Raw genomic sequence first — 24,474 nt, forward strand, 5'->3', positions numbered from 1 at the left:
ACCCGCCGTTCCACTTCGGCCGTCGACATCACCATCGCACAACGAATATTCGGCCGCGCGCCTTGAGAAGCTCGCGCGCATACTCGACATGAAGTTCTCACATAGTATCCAGTTCAATGCGGTGCCCGAGTGGAGTAACAACTACATCTCGTACAGCAACCTCAAGAAATTGTCCGTCGCGTCCTGGTCGAGGCCCTTGATTGCTACCTACTGACGTACTTCAGAATATATTCTCTTGAGAAGAGGCTCCACCAAGCCAATGCCATCCCTGAAGATGTCGAGTCATCACCACTTCTGCCTGGCGACTCCGAGGATCCCGACAAAGTCTTTGCGCGCGCTCTGGATCACGACCTCGAGAAGATTTGTTCTTTCTACCAATTGAAGGAGTTGGAGATCTATGGGGAAGTCGAGTCACTACTCTCGGATGAACACGACTTTGAGGAAGAGACAAGGGAGCAAGATGGAGAGCACGAGGCAGGGCCCGCTGCACGGAATGGCACTCTGGCAAAAGCGAGGAAGGCTAGTATGTTCAAGGGTTTCAGTATTGGTCGACGCCGACGTGCTAGTACCTTAAGCGGCCACCAGGAAGAACCCGACAGCGATGATGAGCGCACTGCTCTGACCAAGTCAACCTCTCGGGATGGAAACCCATATGACATGTCGGCGAGCTCCAACCACGACACTTCGTCGCGCCGACGCCCCAGCAGCTCCCATGACTTTGACGACCAAGCTCTTGATGTGCTTTATAACGAAGGTGTGACTCTTAAAAAGCGCACCGTCAGCCTTTACGTCACCCTGTGCGAACTGCGCTCCTTCATCCAACTGAACAAGACTGGTTTCGGAAAAGTCCTGAAGAAGTACGACAAAACTCTGGATCGCAAACTTAAAGACCCTTATATCAAGGAAAAAGTCGACACTGCCTATCCTTTCCAACCAGAAACTCTTGACCGCTTAAACGGCAACATCGAGAAAATTGAGACAGCATACGCAGATCTGGTAACCAAAGGCGATGTCGACCTGGCTCGCCGTGAGCTACGTCTTCATTTGCGAGAACACGTCGTTTGGGAGCGCAACACTGTCTGGCGTGAGATGATCGGTATCGAACGCAAAGCTCAAGCTGCCAACATGGGTCTCGGTCAGACCATGCTGGGTGGTGTTGAGGATCGTGGAAAGGCACGCTTGCAGGGCGATGAGGAGTTGGAAGCTACCAAGGAGGTTGTGACACCTCTCGGTAAGTACAGGTGCCCACGCTTCCTCCTCTCAAGCACTTTCTACACTCTGGTGGCCGTGATTGCGGTGTTCTTCGTTCTACTGTTCGCTCCGATCATGGAGTCTCCAGTCGAGCAGAACTGTTTGGCACTCGTCGTCCTGGTCAGTCTTCTGTGGGCCACCGAGGCTATCCCGCTCTTTGTAACATCTCTGCTCGTGCCCTTCCTCGTGGTGGTTTTGCGCGTCGTCAGGTCCGAAGCCGAACCTCACAACCGTTTGGGGTCCAAGGCAGCAGCTACATTCATCTTCAGTGCCATGTGGTCTCCCGTCATCATGCTTCTGCTCGGAGGCTTCACTATCGCTGCTGCATTGAGTAAGCACAATATTGCAAAGATGATGGCTACATTTGTGCTTAGCAAGGCTGGCACAAAGCCTCGCAACGTGTTGATCACCAGTATGTTCGTGGCCATGTTCGCAAGTATGTGGATCAGTAACGTTGCCGCTCCTGTGCTCTGCTTTTCCATCATTCAGGTACGTGTTTCACCAAAGCTGGATTGAGGATGAGAAACTGACAGTGTCGTAGCCTATCCTCCGAAATCTGCCTGCAGACTCAGACATGTCAAAAGCCTTGCTCCTGGGTATTGCTCTCTCTTCCAACATGGGAGGTGCGGCGTCACCGATTGCCTCGCCTCAGAACTTGATTGCTCTGCAGAACATGACACCGGCTCCTGGTTGGGGAGTTTGGTTCTTCATTGCGCTTCCAGTCTGCATCATCTCCATCCTTATGATTTGGGTCCTTCTCCTGGTGACTTTCCGACCTGGTCGCAATACCACCATTGTGCCCATTCGTCCTATGAAGGATAAGTTTACTCCTACTCAATGGTTCATCAGCTTCATTACAGTTGTCACCATCGTGCTCTGGTGTTTCAGTCATCAACTGGACTTCGTCTTTGGCGATATGGGTGTTATCGCCATCCTTCCAATGGTCGTATTCTTCGGTCTTGGTATCCTTAACAAGGAGGATTTCAACAACTTCCTCTGGACAATCATCATTCTGGCTGCTGGTGGACTTGCTCTCGGAAAAGCTGTCAACTCGTCTGGTCTGCTTCGCACTATTGCAGTGTCCATCACCACTCGTGTCGAAGGTCTAGGCCTCTATAGTGTATTGGTTGTCTTTGCTGCACTGATTGGTGTGGTGGCCACTTTCATCTCACATACAGTCGCAGCTCTGATTGTGCTGCCTTTGGTCCAGCAGGTTGGTGAGGGTATGAGCGATCCCCACCCCAACCTTCTTGTTATGGGTAGTGTGCTCATGGCCTCTGCTGCCATGGGACTCCCTACCTCAGGTTTCCCCAACATGAGTAAGTCCTTGGCCCCCTTCAATTTATTTTAGTGTCACAGAAACTGACATATCATGCTGCAGCTGCAATCATGATGGAAGAGCCAAACACTGGCAGACGTTACCTGCAGGTAAAGCATTTTATTACTCGCGGTGTGCCTGCCTCAATTCTGGCTTACGCTGTTATCATCTCGGTTGGGTACGGTCTGATGCTGGCTGTTGGATTCTAAACAGACTCGGAACCAGATGCTGGTGCTCTTTGGGCACGGCGTTCTTACCTCGTGATATAGATCTATGACGGTGTACATTTTGAGGATAATAATCTTGGCTTTGCGTGCATACATGGAAGACTGGAGTGACGAGAGGTGTATTTTATGTTTAGATAATTTCGGGTACATGAGCCCTGCATTAATTCGAGCGACATCCAAGAGATGGTTTGTTGATCGCTTCGCCTGACCATATTGAGTAATGTCTGTTGGCCCTGATGAACTCGATGGCTGATGTCCCTTGCAAGCCACAACATCCACAGATCTGATCTTGGCTCATGCACAATGACGCAGCGCGGGGCTCGCGCCGGGCAAGTTACTGTTTGATGGTCGATCGAAACACCACACCAAGACTTTGTGGACCGAGGAGTGCGTGTTTGGAGCAGGTTTTCGGGTTTCCAAGAGCTGCAGCGCTCCTTCCAATTTCTAGTTTCTAGTTTGAACGTTATCACCCCCGAGGCGAGCCGGTCTTTCCTCTTTGTCCTTCTTCCCCTCCCTCTGTCTGCCTATCCGCAACTGGATCACTATCAATTGAGGCCTCTAATTTGGTCCGATCGTTCCGCAATTCGAATACCTGAGGTCGTGTGCGCGCAATCTAAGCACCGAATCAGTTGTATCTTACACCAGTATGGGACTTATCGGAAAGACGTCGCATGTCGACTCGTCCGACGAACAAGTTCGCGACTCCAATGATGCTGAGCACAAGGGCGCTGCCGACCACATCAAGCATCCGTTCTCTGATTTGAGACAGAAGTTGAAGGAATCGTCTCTGTACGATGTCAAAGTCAAGGCCATACATGCCAAACACAAAATCGGCAAATGGCAGAACTTGATCAACCCAAACCACCGCCACGACGAAGAGCACGAGAAAGCCACCGACGAGAAGAGAAGCAAGGTTGCTGAAGGCCATCGCTTCGAGAGTTTTGCTCCCGAGAGAGACGGAAACAAGGTCAAATGGTACATTGACGGACGTGACTACTTCCACGCCGTCTCAGTCGCACTTGAAAGAGCAAAGGAAACCATCTATATTGCGGACTGGTGGCTATCGCCTGAACTCTTCTTGCGAAGACCTCCCTTCTCTACTCAGCATTGGCGTCTGGACCATGTCCTGAAGCGTGCAGCCGAACGTGGTGTTCAGATCTACGTTATTGTGTACAAAGAGGTTAACCAAGCTCTTACTTGTAACTCGGCGCACAGCAAGCGTGCTCTGCGTGCCCTCTGCCCTGAAGGCACTCCTGGCCATGGCAACATCCATTTGTAAGTTCAGAGGAGCGATTCTGCCACAATCGTCAGGGTCTTTGTAAGGCTTCAAGCGCATAGCTGACATCAAAAAGCATGCGCCATCCGGATCACAATATCTTCGAAAACGCTGGAGACATGACCTTCTAGTAAGTCAGCCAAGCAGTCTACTAGGCTTTCACTAATCTAGGGCAGCTGGGCGCATCATGAAAAGTTTATCGTTATTGACTTCGATCTTGCCTTCATCGGAGGTCTGGATCTTTGCTTCGGTCGCTGGGATCAGTGGCAGCATCCATTGGCTGATGCCCATCCTGCGGGTGTCGAGAATGAGATCTTCCCCGGACAGGACTTTAACAACAACAGAATCATGGACTTCCAGGACGTCCAAGACTGGAAGAGCAACGAATTGAGCAAGGCTGACTATGGACGCATGCCATGGCATGATGTAGCCATGGGTGTCATTGGACCTTGTGTCTATGATATCGCCGAACATTTCGTATTGCGCTGGAACTTCGTCAAGCGTGACAAGTACAAGCGTGACGAGCGTTTTGATTGGCTTACTCTTGAGGGTCGCGAAGGTGAAGATGAGGATCTGATTGCAGTCCAAAGGCCTAAGCATCCTGTTGGAGAGTATATCCACCACCCTGTCTCACCCATGAACGTCAAGACTGGTAGACCGGACCCCGAGAACACTCAAGGCAGTATTCACGCACAGCTCGTGCGAAGCAGTGCAGATTGGTCAAGTGGTATCCTGACTGAGCACAGCATTCAGAACGCATACTGTGAGGTAATCAGGAACGCCCAGCACCTTGTCTACATCGAAAATCAGTTCTTCATCACTTCGACGGGAGAAGAACAAGCACCCATCCACAACCAGATCGGTAAGGCCATTGTTGATGCTTGTGTCAGAGCAGGCAAGGAGGGTCGCAAGTTCAGAGTTATCATCGTCATTCCGGCTATTCCTGGATTTGCTGGCGACCTGAGAGACAATGCTGCCGCGGGAACAAGGTAAGTCGTCTTGAGCTGCAAACATCAAGACGAGGACATGCTGACGCACCTCCAGAGCCATTATGGATTATCAATACAAGTCCATCAACAGAGGTGAACACTCTATCTTTGGTCAGATCAGGAAGCAAGGCGTAGATCCTGAGAACCATGTGTTCGTTTTCAATCTTCGCTCATACGACAGACTGAACAAGACACCCGCATTGAAGAAGATGGAAGACGAATCTGGTGTTACTTATCAAGAAGTACAACGTGCTCAAGCTGAAGAAATCATGTCTTCAGGTGTCCACGGTGGTGCCGAGTCGTCCTCATCAGACGAGGGTGAGTCTGAAGATGACGAAAAGGAGCACTTCTCGAGCCGCAAGAAGAAGTTCGAGGCCCGTAGAGCGGCAGCTGGACTAAGGAATGATCAGGTTATCAGCGAAGACAGTGTGGCTAAGAACGCTATGTTGGGCGAAAAGAAGGTTAGCGAGGAAAAGTGGGATGAGAGTGACTTGGAACAAGAGAAGGCGAACTGGGTACAAGAAGAGCTCTACGTTCATGGCAAAGTAAGTCCAACTTTCTCTCAAACACAGGGCAAGCGTGCTAACTTCTGACCAGGTATGCATTGTTGATGACAGAATTGTTCTCTGTGGAAGCAGTAACATCAACGATCGCTCTCAACTAGGATATCACGATTCGGAGCTCACAATCGTCATGGAGGATACCAATGTGCTCCCTTCGATCATGGACGGCCGCGAGTACCAAGCCGGTCACCACGCCGCGACCCTGCGTCGCATGCTGTGGCGTGAACACCTAGGCTTGTTACCTGCACAGCCTCTGGATGCAGAGGAGGACCCCAACGCTCAACCTCCGGATGTCTGTCCCAACACCTGGCATGAAGGAGACGAGTATGACAGACTTGTCGCAGATCCTTTGTGCGACGATGTCTGGAACTTGTGGACTCAACAAGCGACCACTAACACCGAAGTCTTCCGCCATCTCTTCCATGCGGATCCCGATGACAACATCCGTACATTCGAGGATTACCAAAACTTCCTCCCGAGAAATGACATGAAGCAAGGTCATCTTTTCAACAAGTACATGCCAGACGACGAGGTGAAACGCGCCCTCGACAAGATCAGAGTAAGTTGGGACTTATCTTTCATCCTCTAATATCATGCATACTAATTTAAAGCAGGGACATCTCGTCTGGATGCCGTTACACTTCCTTGAGAATGCGGAGATGGCCGAAAAGGGACTTGCAGTCAACTACTACACTGAAAGTATTTACACTTGAGCGTCTGGAAGAAACGCCACGGGAGTTGATGACATTGGTTCTCGAGGTGGTAGGTGGGTTCTGTGGCATATCCTTCACGATCATGAGATCACGTTACATATTGCTCAATGGTATAATTGTATTTGCATGATTACGAGACTTTCTCAATTCTGATCACGATCTGTTAATGTGCCATTATTCAGATCCTAGATTCTGAGTTCGATAAGGTTAAGAGCCATAAGCAAAGTCTTTCATGTCCTTTGCAATATCCTTGACGCATTCAATGGCTTTGTCACTCCAAGCAGTCATTTGCAAGAATCCGTGGGTCATCTCCTCATAGTGATGCCACCTGACCTCGTTCTTTGCCTTTTGCAACTTGCTCGCGTACTCGACGCCTACATCGCGCAAAGGATCGAATCCAGACGTATAAATCGCTGCAGGAGGCTGACCACCGAGTTTACTGATATCCTGCATGCCAGGAGAAATGTAGCGGTTTGATGGCGGTACACCTCTGGGCAGATAGTGGTCTGCAAAACTGAAGATGCCGTTGCATTCTAGATAGTAACCTGTGTTGTTTTCAACGGCCGCTGGAGTGTCGAAGGGGACGCGAGCTTCGGGGTAGAGCATTATTTGGCCGGCCATGGGCTTTTGCTTGTTGTCTTGACGGCGTAGGGTTGTTGCTGCTGTCATGTTGCCGCCTGCTGAGTCGCCGCCGCCCAATACTTTTGAAGGGTTTACGCCTCGAGCTTTGCCGCCTTCGCCTTGGAGCCAGTCGATGACGGCCGAGTATTCGTCTAGTTGGACTGGGAAGCGGTATTCAGGTGCTAGCCTGTAGTCTACGCCATAGACCTGTTGTATGTCAGAATGGTGGTCTTCAAGGATAATGTTTACATAGTTGGATGGCTTACCTGAACTCCACTCTCCTCAGCCAACAACCTTAGGCCATTCTCAAACTCATCGACCGAGCCAACTGTATAGCCTCCGCCATGGAAGTAGACCAGAGCTGCTGCCTGGCCGTTCTTGCGCTTGTCCTCGCCGCTCTTGGGATACAAGACTCTGACAGGAATAGTTCCATGAGGTCCACGAACGGCAGTAAACTCAACCTCGCCAATGGGATGAACCTTATCCTTTGGAATATTGTGGATACCAAAGACTTCGAGGTGGTGGTTTCTCTCGTCGTGAAAGTCTTCTTGACCACCAAGGTGGAGTTTTGGGTGGTCCTTCAGGAAGGTTTGAATAGAGGGGTGCAGCTGGCTGCGGGTACCTGTGGTCGGGATCTCAGACATGGTCGAGATTAGGAATTGTGGTGTAGGTTAGACTGAGGCTCAAGATTAGATAGAAAGAGCTTTTAAGGAAGGCACAATATAATTGATACGTCACATTCGGAAGCAGAAGGGAAAGAGCTTCATTGACATGTAAATGATGCTATCCAATGTGTCAAGTCCCGAAATCCGAGAAGGAGAAGGATGCAGTTCCAAAAATCTGGCATCATGCTGCAGAGTGTCTAGCTCTCAGCATATGCGGAGCCCACCTCCGTGTAATGCCTTTCCAAATACAACCAATTGGTGATGTTCGTCATGCCGCTGTCGTCAGAGGTGGAGGTGGAAAAAACGTCAAGCAAACAGAAAGCGTTTGAGGGTTGGAGGGGTTCCGCGGGGTACAAGTCGACGATCGGCAGATTGATATGATACGCGCGTGAATCATTTGAGCATCAGAAAGAGGGCATCAGTTGGGGCAAGTCTAGAAATCGAGGTCAGGGACTTCGCAAGGCAAGCGCGCGACAGAAACATACAGCGCCGCATGAACCGCAAGACTTTCCGCCCGAGATGGCAGCACCGCACTTGGGACAAGAGGAGTGAGACATTGTTGCTGCTAGGAACAAGATTTATTGCTGAGATGGCTGGAGAGAGTGGTTGCTGCCGGTGAGTGAAACAGACTACGGTGTTGCTGTCAGGTTGGAGGAACAGAAACAAGAAAGATGAAAGTGGTAGATGGTCAGCAGATAAAGAGCTTCAGCCTTAGAGTGACCACCCCGCGCAATACTATGCATAGTGGCTTGTGATGAGCGGGACCACTGAATGAGATGCAATTGGAGGAAGTGAGGGCTGACCGCTACTTCACTCAATATTGACTGGCTTTCCAGCAAAAGGACCAAGACTGGCTGTTCAGGAGTGAAAGCTCAGGTACTTCTTGCTGCCGACCTAGAAGGGTTGGTCTGGACCCTCCAAGTCTCTTACGCTGGAAACACTTCACATTCGTTCCTGATCGGAATTGGTCTTGATCTGGATCTCGACAGACAGAGCAGCAGCACACCGTGAGTAATTAGGCACGCGACACCGAAAGTAGTGTGTATGATGGGCCAAAAGAGTTGTCCGGGCGTCTGGATCAGGATACAATCACACCATAATGTGCAGCCAGAAAGGGTAGCAGAAAAAACCTTGGGCTTACGGCGTACACACGCCGAGTTCTCATCTCAACTCGATACTACTCACCACAAACATGTGCTACAAGCGACCAGGCAACTCAGTGTTTGTGCTCAGTGATTGTAGTTGTGCCAAGTGGAGTGGGCACTAGCGGCGATAACGGAGCAAGCGAAGGCAAGCAAATAACTTCTGCGGAGCAAAAATGATCGAGCTCACTACCTCATCATGTGAAGAGAGCAGTGAAGCAGAACTCGCCTCGACGCGATCAATTCATTATCCCGAACGTCGAACCCGCGCGTCGCTCGGCCTCGCAACCCACAACAACCACTTCGACCGTCGACAACCAAGATGCGTCGCACTTGTATCTTCGGCGGCCGCAGCCATCCAGAGCTGACCGACTTCATCTGCGAGAAGCTCGGCAGAAAGCCCGACAAGGTCGAGCTTAGAAAGTTCGCCAACGGAGAGACCAGTGTCGAGATCAAGACTTCGGTGCGCGACCAGGATGTCTTTATCGTCCAGAGTGGTTCCAACAAGTACCTATACCGCAGCGCCCTGATTGCTTATCGGCACGGCTGACAACCTCCCCAGGACCAACGACGATGTCATGGAACTGCTCATCATGATTGCTGCTTGCAAGGGAGGCTCGTCCAAGTCTGTCACTGCCATCATGCCCTACTTCCCCTACTCGCGCCAGTCCAAGAAGAAGAGTCATCGTGGTGCTATTACCGCCCGCATGATTGCCAACTTGATGCATGTTGCCGGTGTCAACCATGTCATTACCATTGATCTCCACGCCAGCCAGATGCAGGGTTTCTTCAAGTGCCCCGTTGACAATCTGGTCGCCGAGCCTCTGCTTGCTCGCTGGATCCGCAGCACTGTTCAGAATTGGAGAGAGGGTGTCGTCGTCAGCAAGAACCCTGGTGGTACCAAGCGTGTGACCTCGTTGGCCGATGCTCTGAAGTTGAGCTTTGGCATTGTCACCACCGACAGAAGACGCCCCAACATGGGCCAGAGCATGTACAACAGCGTCATCTACGAATCCGCAACTGGCGAGAACATGCCCCCTATCGAGGTCCAGTCTGCCGCCAACGAAGAAGTCGAAGCTGAGCAACACATCGACCTCGACCACGCTCCCCCCATCGAGCACGACTTCGCTCCCCAGTCGGGCTCCAGCAAGCCTTCAGACTACGCCAACTCGGAATCTCGCCCCGACAACTTCTCTCGTCGTCCTGCCAAGCAGCGTGCTGCCACCACGATCAACAGCAGGCTGTTGGGTGCACCTGCTCTTCCCAGCCCCTTGGCTCAATTCTCTCGTCCCGACTCGTCAGATGGTCTCAACAAGGATGAGAACGACGAGGAGACCCAGAATGCCTCGCCCAACAAGCCTAGCCGCCCCAGTTTTGGTCTTGACGGTCCCCCTAAGATGCACCGCACAACCACTGCTCTCGGCACTGTACAGCCTCCTGCCGATCACAGCACCGACAACGAAGATGAAGAAGACGGAGACGACGAATACACAGATGAGCGTGCCCGCAACGTTATCACCGGACGCCTGATCCACGGTCATCTTGTCGACGATGATTTCCCCTCTCCAGTCATGTCTGCCATGTCAACCTCCACTCCTGGCCTCTACCCCATGAAGAGCGCCGGCTCCGACGATGAAGAAATCCCCGACCACATGATGAACTCCTTCATGTCCAACACCTCATCTCGTCGTCCTGACTTTGGCCTTGGTGGTACTGGTGACGCTACAGCATCCGATGACGAAGAGGAAGAAGCTCTCCAGGACCCCGAGCTCGAGACCACGATCACCCTTGTTGGCAACGTTCGTAGACGTCCCGTCTTCATCGTCGACGACATCATCGACAAGGCCGGCTCGTGGATTGCCGCAGCGGAGACTGTCGTCAAGAGAGGTGGTGCCACAAAGGTCTACTGCATGGCTACCCACGGTCTCTTCGGCGGTGACTGCCTCCGCGAGATGGATGAGTGCGAGGAGATTGATGCCATCGTCGTTACCAATGCCTTCCCCATCCCTGAGGAGAAGCGCAAGGGTATCCGCAAGTTGGTTATTCTGGACGTGAGCACCTTGCTCGCCGAATCCATCCGCCGCAACCACCACGGTGAGAGCATCAGTCAACTCTTCATGCATCACGATTGATTACGTCGCACGCAAAAAAGGTCAATGGAAAACGTGAACATGGGAGACATGGGAAGAGACGACAAAGGGGGCCTGGTTGCTTTTTGATTTGTTTTCTTTGAGTTGCATTTGGCTCTGGCGTATAGAGGCGTATCATCGTAGCAAGAAAGGGAGGGCCATATCAAGAAAAGGGCATTCACACCGCATGTCTCTAGGACATTGCTTAGCATAACACATTTGAGATCGAAGCACTTTCATCACTCATACTACCTTGTTCTTGCTCTCGCGTTCTGCATGCATCTTTATATGGATCGTTTGATGTAGAACAAGTCGTAAGGTCAAAGTCATGGTTGATGCTCAGCTACCTGTGCTCTATCCATGTTGGTATCAATTTCATACTTGGAGCACGGCAGTCGTGTTGGTGGCTCCCGAGTAGACTTCTCGGGAGCCACCAACACGACTGCCGTGGTTTCGGGCCGCGACGGAGCTCGCAGAACAAAAGTATCACAACCGAAACGTCCCGTCAACCCGACGTCCTCCACTTTACCAAGACAATTTGCATAAAAAAGTAAAATGCTAAATGCACACCGATAAGAAAACAAAATAAAAAAAAGGCGAAACGACTTGGTATTTTAGGAAAAGATGACAAAGGTGTATTGTACAACGATAAACAAAAGGGACAAGAAGAGCACGAACGAGACGGCAGAAAGAGGTTGGAACCAAGAAACAGGGAATATTTATAGATATGTTTTCGTCAAAGTGTCTCTCTCTCTCCCCTCTCACCACCACTCGTGCCATTCATTCTCCTCCAGTGATGAAGTGGTATTCTAAGCGAGCTTCTTGATGACGGCGGCGGCGTACTCGTGGGTCTTGGCTGAACCACCAAGGTCACCGGTGATGGTCTAGGAATACAAGTTAGTGTTGAGTTATAGTAGTAAAGGGCAGAGGAAAAACATACCTTGCCCTCAGCAAGGACATCGAAGATGGCCTTCTCGATCTTGCTGGCCTCGGTGGTGAGACCCATGTGTTGCAGCATCATGATGGAGGAAAGGAGAAGAGCAGTGGGGTTGGCAAGGCCCTTGCCAGCAATGTCGGGAGCGGAACCGTGGACGGCCTCGAAGATGGAGCACTCGTCACCAATGTTACCCGAGGGGGTAAGACCAAGACCACCGATCAAACCGGCGCACATGTCGGAAAGAATGTCACCGTAAAGGTTGGGCATAACCAGGACCTTGTCGTTGTAAGGGGTGGGGTCAGTAACGACCTTGAGGCAGGTGTTGTCGAGAAGCTCGGCATCGAACTCGACGTTGGGGAACTCCTTGGACAGCTCGCGGGCGGTGTTGAGGAAGAGACCATCAGACATCTTCATGATGGTGGCCTTGTGGACGGCGCGGACCTTGTTCTTGCCGGTCTCCTGGGCGTACTGGAAGGCGAAACGCAGGACACGCTCGGAAGCCTGACGGGTGATGAGCTTGATGGACTGAACAACGCCGTCGACAACGACGTGCTCAATGCCAGAGTATTCTCCCTCGGTGTTCTCACGGATGAGAACGGTGTCGACGCCATCGTAGGGGGTCTTGTAGCCGTGGATGGACTTGCAGGGACGAAGGTTGGCGAAGAGGTTAAAGGTACGACGGAGAGTCAGGTTGAGGGAGACGTGACCCTTACCAACGGGGGTCTAGAAGGGAGGATGTTAGTGAAAAGCGCATGGAAGAAAAGAGAGAATGGCTGGTAGAGATTGCGCGGGAGAGGGCAGTGTTGGTTGAGCGAAGCCAGAGAGTTATCACGTACGGCGAGGGGACCCTTCAGGGCGACGTAGTTGCGCGAGATGGACTCGATGGTCTCGTCGGGAATGACGGTCTTGCCGTCCTTCAGGCGGGGGGTGACATCGACGGGCTCCCACTTGATGGGGACGTTGGCGGCCTCGAAAATGTCCTTGACGGACTGGGAGATCTCGGGACCAATACCATCACCCTCGATGAGGGAGACAGTGTACTTGCCGTCGTTGCCCTTGGTACCCTTGAACTTGCCGACCTTATCGTCGGCGGCGACAGCGTAGGAGCGAGCGAAGGAAAGTCTGGTGAACTGCTGCTGTCTGGCCTGGCGCAGGCACTGGCGAGCAGGGGTGGCCAATGATCTCGAACCGAGCATGTTGAAGAACGTGGGTAGAGGGACGAGGGACGACGACGGGGAGAGGAGATGCTGCCGGTAAGGGTTGCGAAACAGAGCAGTAGCAGTAGCAGCAGCAACAGTAGCGAGTCGGAGCCGGTAGAGCAAAGTCGAATGCCAAGCCTGCCGCCGTCCAAAGTACGTTGGCGGTAGCTGCCCGCTCGGTCAAACTCGGACCGCAATCTTGCACAACCCCCACACTCGGCTCTGCACATCTATGCACGAGCAAGAGACACGCTGCATCCATCCCCACACGAGTCCCGAGCTATCTATGTAGCATCGATAGACCTGACTCTCGCATCGAACAATTTCCAATGTCTGCCGAGGTCGAGCGAGAGCTGTTGAACCACTACAAGCTCGACTCGTTGTATCCCTCGGAATGGCCTGACCGCGACGACGACGACTACGACAGTGACGCCGACCATGACGCGATAAACACAACCCATACCGAGTCCAAGTACGCTGCCCTGCATCGCTCCCTCTCTGCTGCTGGAGGGAAGAGATCCGACAACAGCGTCCAGAAAGATGAACCGGACCCGCTAGGCATTGTCCCGAGTGTCGTCCACGAACTGCGCCGTCGTGGCCTGCCTGTAGAGGAGAACCTACGTCTACGCAATCGCTTCATGCTGTCCTCGACCACCTTCTCGCCCAATCTGTTCCTGTCGCAAGTCCACCACGATGCTTCGACCGATTCTCTCCTCAAAGGTCTCCACTTCTTGTCTGGTTCTATCGAGCAAAAGTCTGCCTCACTCAAGTTGCTGGTCGAGTCCAACTTCGAACGCTTCGTCAAAGCTAAGGCTACTCTTGACAACGTATACACCGAGATGCGCACTCAAGGCCAGCAAACTATGCCAGTATCGCCAGGCCACCAAAGAAGACATTCAAGACACACCAGTCGAGGAGGCATATCACATTTCCGCACACCTAGCGGAGCCCTGTCACCCCCTGCTGTGAACAAATTGCCAGACAAGAGAAAGAATGCCTTGACAAAAGAGAGCGAATATGGTGTCCTTGGTATCAAGGCTCCTCTTATCGAGCTTGGTGCTAAAGCTGAGGAAGTCTGGGGTCCTGCACTGGGCGGTCGTGAAAAAGAAGAAGATCTCAAAGCTGTCCTGACCTATCTTGAAAAACATCGTGACGTGTTTGGAATCGGCCAGGCCCTACAAGATGCCATTCGCAAAAAGGACTATGACTCTCTCGTATCCGAATACAACCGTGCTAAGAAGCTTGCCAACGATGCCACTAGAAAAGCCGATTCAGGTCAAGAATTATCAGATGCAGACGTCCATCAAATCTTGATCGCTGCAAAAGTTTGGTCAGATGCTCAATCACAGATTGGCGCTTTCAAACGCGAATCTCGTAAACACCTTGCTGCTGCTAGGACTCGCCGCTCCACGCCATCTGCTGCTGCGCAACCTGATACGACCATGCCTCTGATTGCTACCCTTCTACAGATTGACATGGACGACAACCCCATCACGTTTTGGCTTTTTAGCCGGTACAACAACCTCAAAGAGAAGCTCACTCGTTCTTTTGATCGTATGCGCGTAGAGATTGAAGTTTCAAGACGGCGTTTGGCATCAGCAGAACCACCTAGCCTCCAAACATCGAAACTTCACCTTCAATCTGCTGTGGCCAACCTTGTACAAGATCGGAACATGACTAACACTTCCAATGCTATGGATGCTTCCAAGATAATCGATTTCTGGGAGAAGATTCAAAGCGCGCTCAATAGCTTGCTGTCCGCACAAGGAGGTCTTCTAGGAGAAATTATAGAATTTTGGGAGACTGCAGAATCGTTCATTTCTCACAAAGCTCAGAGAAATCTACCCACTGGAGTCTTTGCTTCTGAGGGCCGACAACATCTTGATCTCAGGGAGGATGAGATAGCCCGCCTTCGGCAATCCGCTACCGACCTACTCAACAGCTTGCGCGAAAGCATCTTTTCGTTCTTCGTCGACTCACCAGTCGAAGACATATCATCCTTGTTCTCGCCAATTCCCGCAACACCTGATACTCCTTCATCTAGTCTGGCCAGCGACCAGCGGATGTTCTCGTTCGATGTGAACAACATCCCTGAACCCTCGCCAAAACGAGGGGAATCTTGGGAGAAATACGCTTTTTGGGCCCCCTACGCAAATTCATTGAGTGGTGTTCATTATCTCAGCAATATCCTACTTCTCGTTGGGACATCAGCGGGCGAGGTCGCTGGTCTTTCCATCGTCAGAGACAACTACCGCATGGCAGAACAGCTCAAGACCATGGTCAGTGGAGTGCGCGAACGCTGCATTCAGGCTGTTTGCGCCGCTTGGAACGTCGACTCTGATAAAACCAGATATCTTGAGGATTGGACCAGGCATGCGGATCGCCGCGACCTCACCAACATGCCTTTCCGCTTCAATGCCTTCGAGGAAACCATTCTTGGTGATATGCAGAAGATCTTGTATATTTCCGGTGCAATGTCTCGTCCTGGTTATGAGGATGTTGTTGGGCCTCCACCAACCAAGCTTCTGCAAATGGTCAGACATCAGTTCATCACCAGCATATATAAAACGCTTAGTGGTGCTGTGGAGAACGCAGAGAAGAACAAGAAGATTGGAGAATCAGGTATTGACGACCCAGATGGTCTCACAGTACCGGCAATGCAAGGAGGCTCCACTACAGATACGAACATTGCGACTACACGAGCGACGGACAAGGTAAGTCTAAGAACTATTCTCAACAGCCATCAAGAGCTAACATCAATATAGAATGTCCGTCTGTTACTCACACTTAGCAACCTGAATCATCTGCGTCGCGAAGTAGTGCCTCAACTGATATCACAATTCGAATCTTCCTTCTCGATCAAGTTCACCGACGAATCCAAGCAGATCCGCGATGTGCTCAAGCAGATCGATGATCGCTTGTTCCTAGGCTACGTCAAGCCTACGACCACACAACTCCGCGATATCATCACAGCTGGTATCTCCTCTCCAAACTGGCTACCTAAAACCTCTTCACGACCCACAAATGCTCGTCCCTACATCTACGATGTATTGCTTGCCTTGGTATTAGTACACACCGAGGTTTCCACAACAGCAAGCACATTGACCTCTCCTCTCCTGTCCCACTTCCTCGAATCCGCGAGTGAATCTCTTCTTGCAGCTTTCTCTGAGCGGCGGACATATTCCCTCACGGCTCTGATGCAAGCAACTCTTGACGTCGAGCTGCTCGCCCAAACCCTTTCTAACTTTACCACCGAAAAGGCTTCAGAGATTCAGTCGAAGATATACTTGGTGCTTGATGAGAGGACGGATGCGGATGCAAGGACTAGGCTTCAAGCCGAGTTGCCAGAAATGAGGGCGATTCTAAAGAAATTGAGGGAGGGTACCAAGGGCCAATTTGGATGCTTCAGGAGGGAGAGGAGAGCTAGAAGCGAGAGGCCTGGTAGTTCGAGAAGTGGTGGGACTGCAGGCACCGGGTCGGTGGTTGGATAGAGATGAAATGCAATATCATTGCGTTTTATGTCATTTGGATTCTGTCATATTGTTGTTGAGCGATGTCCTCCAGACATGTACAGACGTCGGCTCTTAAAGAAGGGAACTTTGGAAAGTGCGATCGCGAGATGAGTCCTTCCTAAAGTACGGATTTCATGCAGACATGGCTCTTTCCCTCAACACCTTAGCCCAAACGAATGAAATTGAAAATTTCGAGCCCGTACTCTCCATCTATCATCGAGCCACAGCGCATCTATCAGGGACGGTGCAGCCACGCGACGCGCTTAATTCGGCTTCCCTCAAGGGGTTCGTGAGACCCGATTCTACCACGCAAGCATCCCTCTGCTGAAGCTTTCATGCTGATTCAAGTCTGCTTTTGTGCTGTCGAATCGACTTGCGTGGAGAAGCGGGTTGCCCAATCAAAATACGACGACTTGCGTTTGATGATGTGGTTTGGGACAAGATTGTCGAAGTCGAATTTGCGAATTGGTAAGTCTGTGCATATATCATCGCGAGCTGATCCGCAACAGTATGGCATGACTGTCTTTAACTGACCCCGTCTTAGAGGATCCTGGATGCGATGCTGTCTTCTGCTTCGAACTCGTCGTACTCTTCCTCAGCCATCTGCTCACCAGCCATAACGAACCTGTCCGCATCCGTGCTTTGAATCCAACGTTCGCCAGCCTTTCCAGGTTGCTTCCATGGTGGTACTTCTCCTGGGCCAACCTTTCCTACACCCCTTTCTCTCCACTTCTTTGGAGGCTTGAGACCTTGCTCGGCCATCTCTGACCATTTCCTCTCGCCTCTTTTCTCCCATCTTTCCCTCCTTTCTTCTGCCTCCTCCTCGGTAGGCTGCCATTTACTCTTCAGGATCCTTCGAATAGCCTCTGGCGTGACCTTGAAGTGCTCAGCCAAAACAGCTGTGCTAAACATCTCTGGTGACTTGGCGTGCATAGCTCTGATACCAGCCAACGCATCTGGAGAGATCCGCTTTCTAGGGTTCCAACTCTGCTCTCCAAATTTCTCTTCCAGGGCTGCCTTTTGTACTTTCCAGCGGTCTGAATTGCGATTACGCTCCTTTTTTGCTTGTTTAGCTGCTGCTTGCTCTTGGACGAGTTTTTCGACTGCGGCCTTTTTTGCCGCCTTTTCTTCCGCTTTTCTAGCTTTTATTGCTAGAGCTATCTTGTCGGCTTTTGCTTGAGAAATGGGTTTAGGTCGTGTCGCCGATGCGATCAATGAGGCGACATCGGCGGCCTCTTGGTCTTGGACTGCTTGTTCCAGGATGGCCGCTTGAACCTCTTGCCTTAGAGCTGCCCTTTTTGCCTTTCTGTCTTCTTTTGCTTTCGCTTTTGCGACAGCCTTAGGGGACACCTCTGACAGAATTGTAGTATCTGAATCCTGAGTTGTCTGTGTCGGTGGAATGGTTTGTATCTCGCCTGCTTCCGCTGCTCTTCTTGCCTTCTTGCGTGCATTTTTGCCAGGATATTGCTGTTTCGGTACTGGAGCAGAGAAAATACCGAGTCTCTGATTGAGCGAATCTAAAACATTAGGCTTGGACTCGGGTTGTGCTATTAAGTCTGGGAAGAATATAGCATCGATCGCTTGATCTCGATCTTTTAGGTCTGATTGCTGTATGCGCGCATCTCTAACGATCGGGTCGGCCGTGGTCTGCGCCTGCTCTTCATGTATAGTGATTTCTGGCTCAAAGTCTTCTAAGCTCCCAGGCTCTTGATCCGGATCGAAAGGCTCGGGTTTTTCCTGAATATTGTTCGAATGTGACGTGTTCGATGAACTCTCGTCGGTCGCAGTCTCAAAGGGAACAAAAGCATCATCGACAGAGCTAGCAAGACTATGCGCTTGAGAAGGAAGGAATCGGGGTGACGAGTGTCGAATCTGTAGTGCTGACCGTGTGCTCAGGTTCCTAAAGCTGATGTTGTTTCGTCTCTGGCGGATTTCGAGGCCAGCGACATCTCTGACGAATGCCTCCAGAGCTCGCACAGAGCAAGGGCACCTGTATGATCGCTGCATATGTTGTAGTGATCGAGTGGACTTATTTCTACAAGCCAAAGAGGATCAAAGGATCGAGATAATTCGCCTGGATTTGACCTAGACCGCCTGGCAGATTTTAAACCCGTAAATTCCGGTGCATAAAAACACTTTGATGGCCACAGCTTTGTTGATGACGCTAGACGTCCTTCCTTACTACATATGTCTGGACCGATTAGACCAATTCTCGAAGAACCAAATGAATTTCTGAATGGTTGAGTTGCAGTAGCAACAAGTTGTGGAAACACTTGAATCGTGCACGGCAAACAGAGAAGACTGCACCCATTCCGTAGGATGATGATCTTTGGAATAGTGGTTCAGATGACCTTCTAAAGTCTATAACAAGTCTACAAGAGGTTCCAGGCACTCCTAATGGTCCAGGTTGCTATACGCGCTCCCAACCAGCCAATTCCACCCACCACAAGTCCGATGACTGACACTACACCAATGCCCATAAGCAACCATTTGAGGCTGGCCGTTTCCAGCTCTCTCGACAACTTGACTTCTTCGACACCACCCATCTCGGTCATAATACTGTACTCGGGCACGTATTTGAAATCGAAAGTCGTCTCTTCCTTTAGTCCTCCCTTGACGATGATCTTCCAGAATATGTCTCGCAGCACCACCAACTTCTTTGCGTCCGTGGACTTGTTCATGCGGTTTGTATAGCACCAGAATCCGAAGAAGATACATTGACCAGCCATCAGAAGTGTGTAGTATATATTTGGCTTTGGAAGTGCCAGAGCATCGCATAACTCATTGCCATTCAACCATCGAGCTCCCGCGAGCAGGAAGTCTGCACTTGCATAGCCTGGCGGTTTATCTTGCAGACTTCTGATGACGTTGTTGGCGAGTATTTGTGATGTGCGTGTCGGCGCGATTTCGTACATCATGATGCTGTCGAGAATACGTTTGCTTTGTTCTTTTGTTTCTAGGAGCCCCTCGGTTGGACAACCTATTACGTAGGCTATGTATCGCCATAGCGCAATGTAATCTTCGATTTCTTGGGGACGTAGGTAGATGCCTTGGCGTGGTAACGAGATCCAGATGAGCGCACTTGAGAAACTGACGATTGTGCCAACACAGTCCATGTCGTTGATAGGAACTCCCAGTTTTGCAGTGTCGAAGTATTCAGGTCGTGTTTCTGCCAGCTTCATGATGCGGTTTCGTACTGTGGCATGTAAAAGGCGTACTCGTATCGTGGCTGCCCATCCCTCGCCTCCGGGTTGTATGTCTTTCAGTGACCTCGTGCACTGCAGAAGGAATTGTGTGGTTTCGAAGAGACGATTCCTCGCCACGTCTACTGCAAACCCTCCCGTTCTCGATAGAACCTCGGTCACGCGAGCTGCACCAAGTCCACCGAGAAGAGATTGGTATGCCAGTCCAGTAAGAACGGGTCCACCATATCTGTAAAAGACATCCTGGCCACGAGAAATCTGATCCCAGTCCACCCAATCCGGTACTGTATTCACTTGTTGCCACAACTGTTGCAATACCTCATCCTCTGCAGCATGCTCTTGAAGCAAAGCAAACAAATCCCTCTTAGGTTTAACATCCGGTTTCGGTTGCTTCTCATCATCAGGAAAAGGTTCTTTGCCTTCTGACTTCTTAGATGGATTGCGTGGCTGCGGTGGTGGTGGTGGCGATATCTCGTTTAGTCGATTTAATGCCTTTTCACCAAGATAATCCCAAGTCTGTTTTGCCGGGTTCATTTGTTCCAGAGTCAGGTGCTTGTCTGTGCGCTCAAATTTGTAGCCCCATACTCTGTATCATGTGTAAGAATCTTGTTGGTGTGGCTGGATTCGCCTTCTGGATTTACCTGACTGTATTGGGAGAATCTCGTCTGAACCACGCCATCTCAACTGAATTAAATGATAGAAGAATAGATAAAAATTACAGAAGGCAAGGACCAGAATGATATTAAAAAGCTTCTCAAGAGGAAAATGAAGCAAAGATCTAGTCTATACGACTGTATTTCAATTCGCTTGAAGCCGGCAAAACGGTATGGTAGTGTCGTCATGTATGATTAACTTTCGGATGCTTAGGGACCCTTAGATCAACCTGTACATAACCAGACTGTTTTGCATCTCGTCGTAGTAGATACTTACTAGACGACAAATTATATCTTTATCCCTACAGTCATTCAGATGTGTTGCTGCTGGTGAAGAGTCCGATGAGGTATGACGCGAGGACAAAGCATCCGAGGAAGTCGCCACCCTAGACCGATCACATTCGACCTTGAGAATTTCAGGGATACTATTATGTTAATTGCCGCGAGGCAGATGCAAAGTCTAGATAACAAATGTATATGAAGGTGTAGAAGTATAGGTAAAACTCCGAGGCTCTTGCCTGACGAGCATGCTACCAAAAACATGCCATAAAAACACCCTTGCGCCGAGAAATTGGTCATTCGTTCCTGGGATTGCTTTCTTCTCTTTTCAACTGCTCGATACGAAAGGTCGAGACCAGATCATTATTTCATATCCATGCCAAATATGTGCAACGCTAAGGTGAGAAAAATACATCATGCTGAGGAGAGATCGGAGTATCGAGAGTCGACTATGCGCGTCTGAAGAGCTCTCGCAATCCTCTTCGGTCTCCGTTCTCAATGTGACAGCTGCGTTCGTAGAGAGCCTGAGATAGTGCGTTAGTCACCGCTTACAGATTGTGCTCGCATCCAGTTCACTCACTTCGTCATCTCTGATCATATTGCTGTTCAGAATCAGAGCCAACAAGTCATGGTTCCTAGGGCCAAGCATCGAGTTTCTGTATGGCAGACCCTGAGCTCTCTGGATGCCAACTATGGTCTCTCCCATGACTTCAAACTTGCGCCAATTGATTCGGCCATTGGCCTCGTCCCCAATATACGTTTTGTTGCCTTCTGCGGCAGCAACAAGATCTCTGATTGGGAGGGGTAAGAATGGTATTCTCTCTCCGCTCGAATTGTCCCAAGCTAAACGATAAGCCGCGTAAGAACGAGTAGGAGACATCAAAATCTCTAGCTTCATCCAGTCTTTGCCGGTCTCTGGTGACAGCAATTCTCGGGTAGCGGCAAGTCTGTGGACAGCAGCACTGCTAATGCCTGCGAGAAATGCTCCGAGCGAATTGTAGTTGTTCATCTCTCGCAGCTTGCGAGCGACATGCATGAGTTTCTCCAGCATCAAGACTCGATGCTTGGCCTTTTCCCTAAGCAAGATCAAATTGGCCACCCAGTCCCGGACGTGATTGAAATGCTCAATCATGCGACTGACGTGCACCAATGACTTGCATTGTGCTTTTTGTGCCTGAGACAACGAGACATGTCGTACTAAATCGCGTGGACGAACTGCACTAAACATGATCCAGTCGATGCGTGTCAGCTCGCAAGCGATGGAATCTGTCGGCGTCTCCATCAATACGTGCCAGTGCGATTTACTGATCGGGGCTTTTGGTGTCGGGACAAGTGATGGGCCCTGTCTCCTCGCTGCATCGACGTTCTGGAGCATCCCGAAATCGGTGTGCAAGGAACCCATTTGGTTTCTGCTTTGACCGCCGTCAAGAGACAAACTCCCAAGATTGTCGCTGAAATCAAAGTCAGGGTCGTCCAAGAGTGTGCTTACTCGAGACGACCAGCTGAGGTCAGGGCTTAATAGACCACGTTTCTCGCGGTCCATATCACAACATGCCCAATTCGTGTCGTCGTCCTCTGTTACGACATCCAGGTCGCAACTCATCTCTCGTGCTGCGGCCGAGAAGATACGAGTATTCGATAATTTGGCGACAAACGTACGCATCCGACGCCGGGTCTTGATGTGTGCGAAGTCGCCAGGATATGTACGAATCCATTGCTCAATGACGGATAGGTAGCGCAATTGTGAAGCTGTTTTGGTCATGAATGGACCATCCTCCTTTTCTAGGGCTTCGAAGCGGTGTACTATCGCCTCGAGTAGCTGACCGGGAGCAGCAAACTTTCGATATAGAGCAAGGAAGACAGAACCGAACCTCGAATCGGCCTTTGACTTCGGCAGCTTTAATAGGCGGTCGACAAGATTGTCGAAAGAATAGCCACGCTCGTCTGAAGGTGCTTCTGATTGACTGTCAACGTCAAGACCGCCATCCTCGGATGAGGAAACATGTTCAGAGCGCGAAGAGTCGGTCATGTCGTCGCGCGAACCGTCCAAAGCTGTATTGACGTCGACAGAGGGATGCGTGGCATTCGGAGGACCTGTAACCATGGTTGTAGAGTCGTGCCGTGAATCCTTTCGCATAGTATTAGACTGTACGGAGCTTGCTCTAGCGTGGTTTGGAGACGGGTGTGATCGAGGAGATTGGCCAAAAGCTAGAGCAGATGATATGGTTCGTCGGCGAGACAGAGCAGGATCTCTCTGGGCTGGTAGTCAGTCAGCAAATGCAATCGTCATGACAGCAGTGGGGCAGTCTTGACAAACAAGACTTGTTTGTGCGGTAGACGCGGCGGGGCAGAAAGGAGAGGATCGAGAGTGGGAGCGACTTGCCAGCAACAGCTCGCAACAGAGTGGCTATTCCCCTTGTGTGCGAGTCTACATGTAATGTGGAGGATTGGACAGTGTGGAGGGAGCGGAGGATGGCTTTGACTCGCTGCTCAGTGTTGTTTGGGTCGAGCTGGCGGTCGGTGCGGTCGCATTTGTTGGAGACGAGAAGAGAAGGAATCGAGGATTTTTCGAGGGCATCTCGGCAGGGGTTAGTTTGGTTGTGGTGGTGGTTGGCAGTCAGCAGATTGGAACTCACTCAGCACGACTGGGACGTCCTCAAACGAGTCTTTGTTGGATATGTCGTACAGAGTGCATGCAGCGTCGACTGTGGGCATGCGCGGGTCGGTGGGCCAGGTGATCCTGTTGTCCTTGTCGATGATCACGTCTTGGAGCTGGCACTCCAGCATGCGCACCTGGAAAGCGGCGCTGTCGAGGTTGATGCGACAGGAGCTGACGGCAGCGGTGGGTTGCAAGCTGAGGCCCAGGGAGTGCTGGATGAAGGACGACTTGCCCACAGCGGTGGCGCCGACGACAGCAATGTTGACTTGGTGCTCAGCGTCGTTGTTGGTCTGCAGGAAGCCGTTGGAACGGGTTTCGGTATCAATGCCCAAGCCCTGCAACGCAGACGTCTGAGGCGCTGCGCCCGTCAGCGAGCCCTGCCATGGTTGCTGTTGGCTCTGCTCCTGCTCCTGGCCCTGGCCGTCTGCATATGTGGACGTCGTAGCGGGCGATGAATGCGTGCGCTCCAGGGTGCGTGGTCGCGTCGAGAGGGGCAGCCTCAAGACTGGCTGCTGGGCGTGGTGGTCTTGTTCAGGGTACTGCGGTTCCGCCATTGTCTTGTTTGCAAGGGCAGCAGCTGCGGCATGGCCAGGTCGGTGTACAAACAGCTACTCTACAACAAGATGCATTTCTCGACGAGTCAAAGAGATGCGCCGCGACTTGCAGCCTCCGCCGTCCAGCCCAGTGCCAAACCTCACGCCGCGAGTCCGTGACGATCATCTCTCTCCTGCCAAGCGAAGCCGACTGAACTCGTCTAACCGCTCCCACAAGTCCTGCCTGCTCCGCCCGCTCCCAACCCATCGTATGCCCATCCCTGCTCTCATCATATCTGCAAACCTTCTTTTTACTGCTAGTCTGTTTCGATCTGCCCATATTCATGACCATTGTGTCTTTGATCTCTCTGTCGGGGCTCGCGTCTGGACTGAATCGAGACATGGGGTCTGGGTTTGGCTTCGGCCTGCATCCGAGAAATATAACGGCTCCACGTGCGACGCTCCACCATGGGCCTTGCGCTTTCACTTCTTAGCATGAAATCCCTAAGCCTCACACATACAAGGCCGCCAACGTGATTCATGTCCGCTTTGATCTACAAGTACTCTTGCCTGTTGCTAACTCAAGAGGCGGTCAAGTAACTGCC

At 51.2% G+C, this 24,474-nt stretch overlaps 9 protein-coding genes across 9 annotated transcripts; 4 read left to right on the plus strand and 5 right to left on the minus strand.

The window, feature by feature from the left end:
• Nucleotides 1–88: 88 nt before the first annotated feature.
• M437DRAFT_47583 (SPX domain-containing protein) lies at nucleotides 89–2,778 on the plus strand (the record flags this gene model as incomplete). Its single annotated transcript, XM_041021479.1, has 4 exons — nucleotides 89–171; nucleotides 225–1,740; nucleotides 1,793–2,570; nucleotides 2,633–2,778. 4 exons carry the CDS (start codon nucleotides 89–91, stop codon nucleotides 2,776–2,778), a joined length of 2,523 nt encoding a protein of 840 aa, XP_040880021.1.
• Nucleotides 2,779–3,442: 664 nt separating this feature from the next.
• On the plus strand, nucleotides 3,443–6,337 carry M437DRAFT_65619 (phospholipase D/nuclease; the record flags this gene model as incomplete). The annotated part of the gene is made up of 6 exons (XM_041024617.1): nucleotides 3,443–4,071; nucleotides 4,149–4,202; nucleotides 4,249–5,061; nucleotides 5,117–5,606; nucleotides 5,659–6,183; nucleotides 6,239–6,337. The coding sequence occupies 6 exons, from the start codon at nucleotides 3,443–3,445 to the stop codon at nucleotides 6,335–6,337; spliced, it is 2,610 nt and encodes an 869-aa protein (XP_040880022.1).
• Nucleotides 6,338–6,544: 207 nt separating this feature from the next.
• M437DRAFT_47859 (uncharacterized protein) lies at nucleotides 6,545–7,602 on the minus strand (the record flags this gene model as incomplete). The annotated part of the gene is made up of 2 exons (XM_041021543.1): nucleotides 6,545–7,165; nucleotides 7,225–7,602. The coding sequence occupies 2 exons, from the start codon at nucleotides 7,600–7,602 to the stop codon at nucleotides 6,545–6,547; spliced, it is 999 nt and encodes a 332-aa protein (XP_040880023.1).
• A 1,485-nt stretch (nucleotides 7,603–9,087) lies between these two features.
• M437DRAFT_47769 (phosphoribosyl pyrophosphokinase) lies at nucleotides 9,088–10,897 on the plus strand (the record flags this gene model as incomplete). Its single annotated transcript, XM_041021521.1, has 3 exons — nucleotides 9,088–9,272; nucleotides 9,328–9,766; nucleotides 10,535–10,897. 3 exons carry the CDS (start codon nucleotides 9,088–9,090, stop codon nucleotides 10,895–10,897), a joined length of 987 nt encoding a protein of 328 aa, XP_040880024.1.
• An 806-nt stretch (nucleotides 10,898–11,703) lies between these two features.
• M437DRAFT_47784 (uncharacterized protein) lies at nucleotides 11,704–13,027 on the minus strand (the record flags this gene model as incomplete). Its single annotated transcript, XM_041021526.1, has 3 exons — nucleotides 11,704–11,778; nucleotides 11,835–12,554; nucleotides 12,668–13,027. The coding sequence occupies 3 exons, from the start codon at nucleotides 13,025–13,027 to the stop codon at nucleotides 11,704–11,706; spliced, it is 1,155 nt and encodes a 384-aa protein (XP_040880025.1).
• Nucleotides 13,028–13,359: 332 nt separating this feature from the next.
• On the plus strand, nucleotides 13,360–16,521 carry M437DRAFT_84050 (exocyst complex protein; the record flags this gene model as incomplete). Its single annotated transcript, XM_041028034.1, has 2 exons — nucleotides 13,360–15,744; nucleotides 15,796–16,521. 2 exons carry the CDS (start codon nucleotides 13,360–13,362, stop codon nucleotides 16,519–16,521), a joined length of 3,111 nt encoding a protein of 1,036 aa, XP_040880026.1.
• A 561-nt stretch (nucleotides 16,522–17,082) lies between these two features.
• M437DRAFT_74915 (uncharacterized protein) lies at nucleotides 17,083–18,549 on the minus strand (the record flags this gene model as incomplete). The annotated part of the gene is made up of 1 exon (XM_041026323.1): nucleotides 17,083–18,549. One exon carries the CDS (start codon nucleotides 18,547–18,549, stop codon nucleotides 17,083–17,085), a length of 1,467 nt encoding a protein of 488 aa, XP_040880027.1.
• A 365-nt stretch (nucleotides 18,550–18,914) lies between these two features.
• M437DRAFT_74916 (uncharacterized protein) lies at nucleotides 18,915–20,424 on the minus strand (the record flags this gene model as incomplete). Its single annotated transcript, XM_041026324.1, has 2 exons — nucleotides 18,915–20,331; nucleotides 20,387–20,424. The coding sequence occupies 2 exons, from the start codon at nucleotides 20,422–20,424 to the stop codon at nucleotides 18,915–18,917; spliced, it is 1,455 nt and encodes a 484-aa protein (XP_040880028.1).
• Nucleotides 20,425–21,218: 794 nt separating this feature from the next.
• Nucleotides 21,219–23,890, minus strand: M437DRAFT_48176 (ras GEF; the record flags this gene model as incomplete). Its single annotated transcript, XM_041021606.1, has 4 exons — nucleotides 21,219–22,621; nucleotides 22,721–22,929; nucleotides 23,057–23,255; nucleotides 23,314–23,890. The coding sequence occupies 4 exons, from the start codon at nucleotides 23,888–23,890 to the stop codon at nucleotides 21,219–21,221; spliced, it is 2,388 nt and encodes a 795-aa protein (XP_040880029.1).
• Between the last annotated feature and the right edge of the window lie 584 nt (nucleotides 23,891–24,474).

This window comes from Aureobasidium melanogenum, assembly GCF_000721775.1.
Source record: "Aureobasidium melanogenum CBS 110374 unplaced genomic scaffold scaffold_9, whole genome shotgun sequence".
Lineage (NCBI taxonomy): Eukaryota > Fungi > Ascomycota > Dothideomycetes > Dothideales > Saccotheciaceae > Aureobasidium > Aureobasidium melanogenum.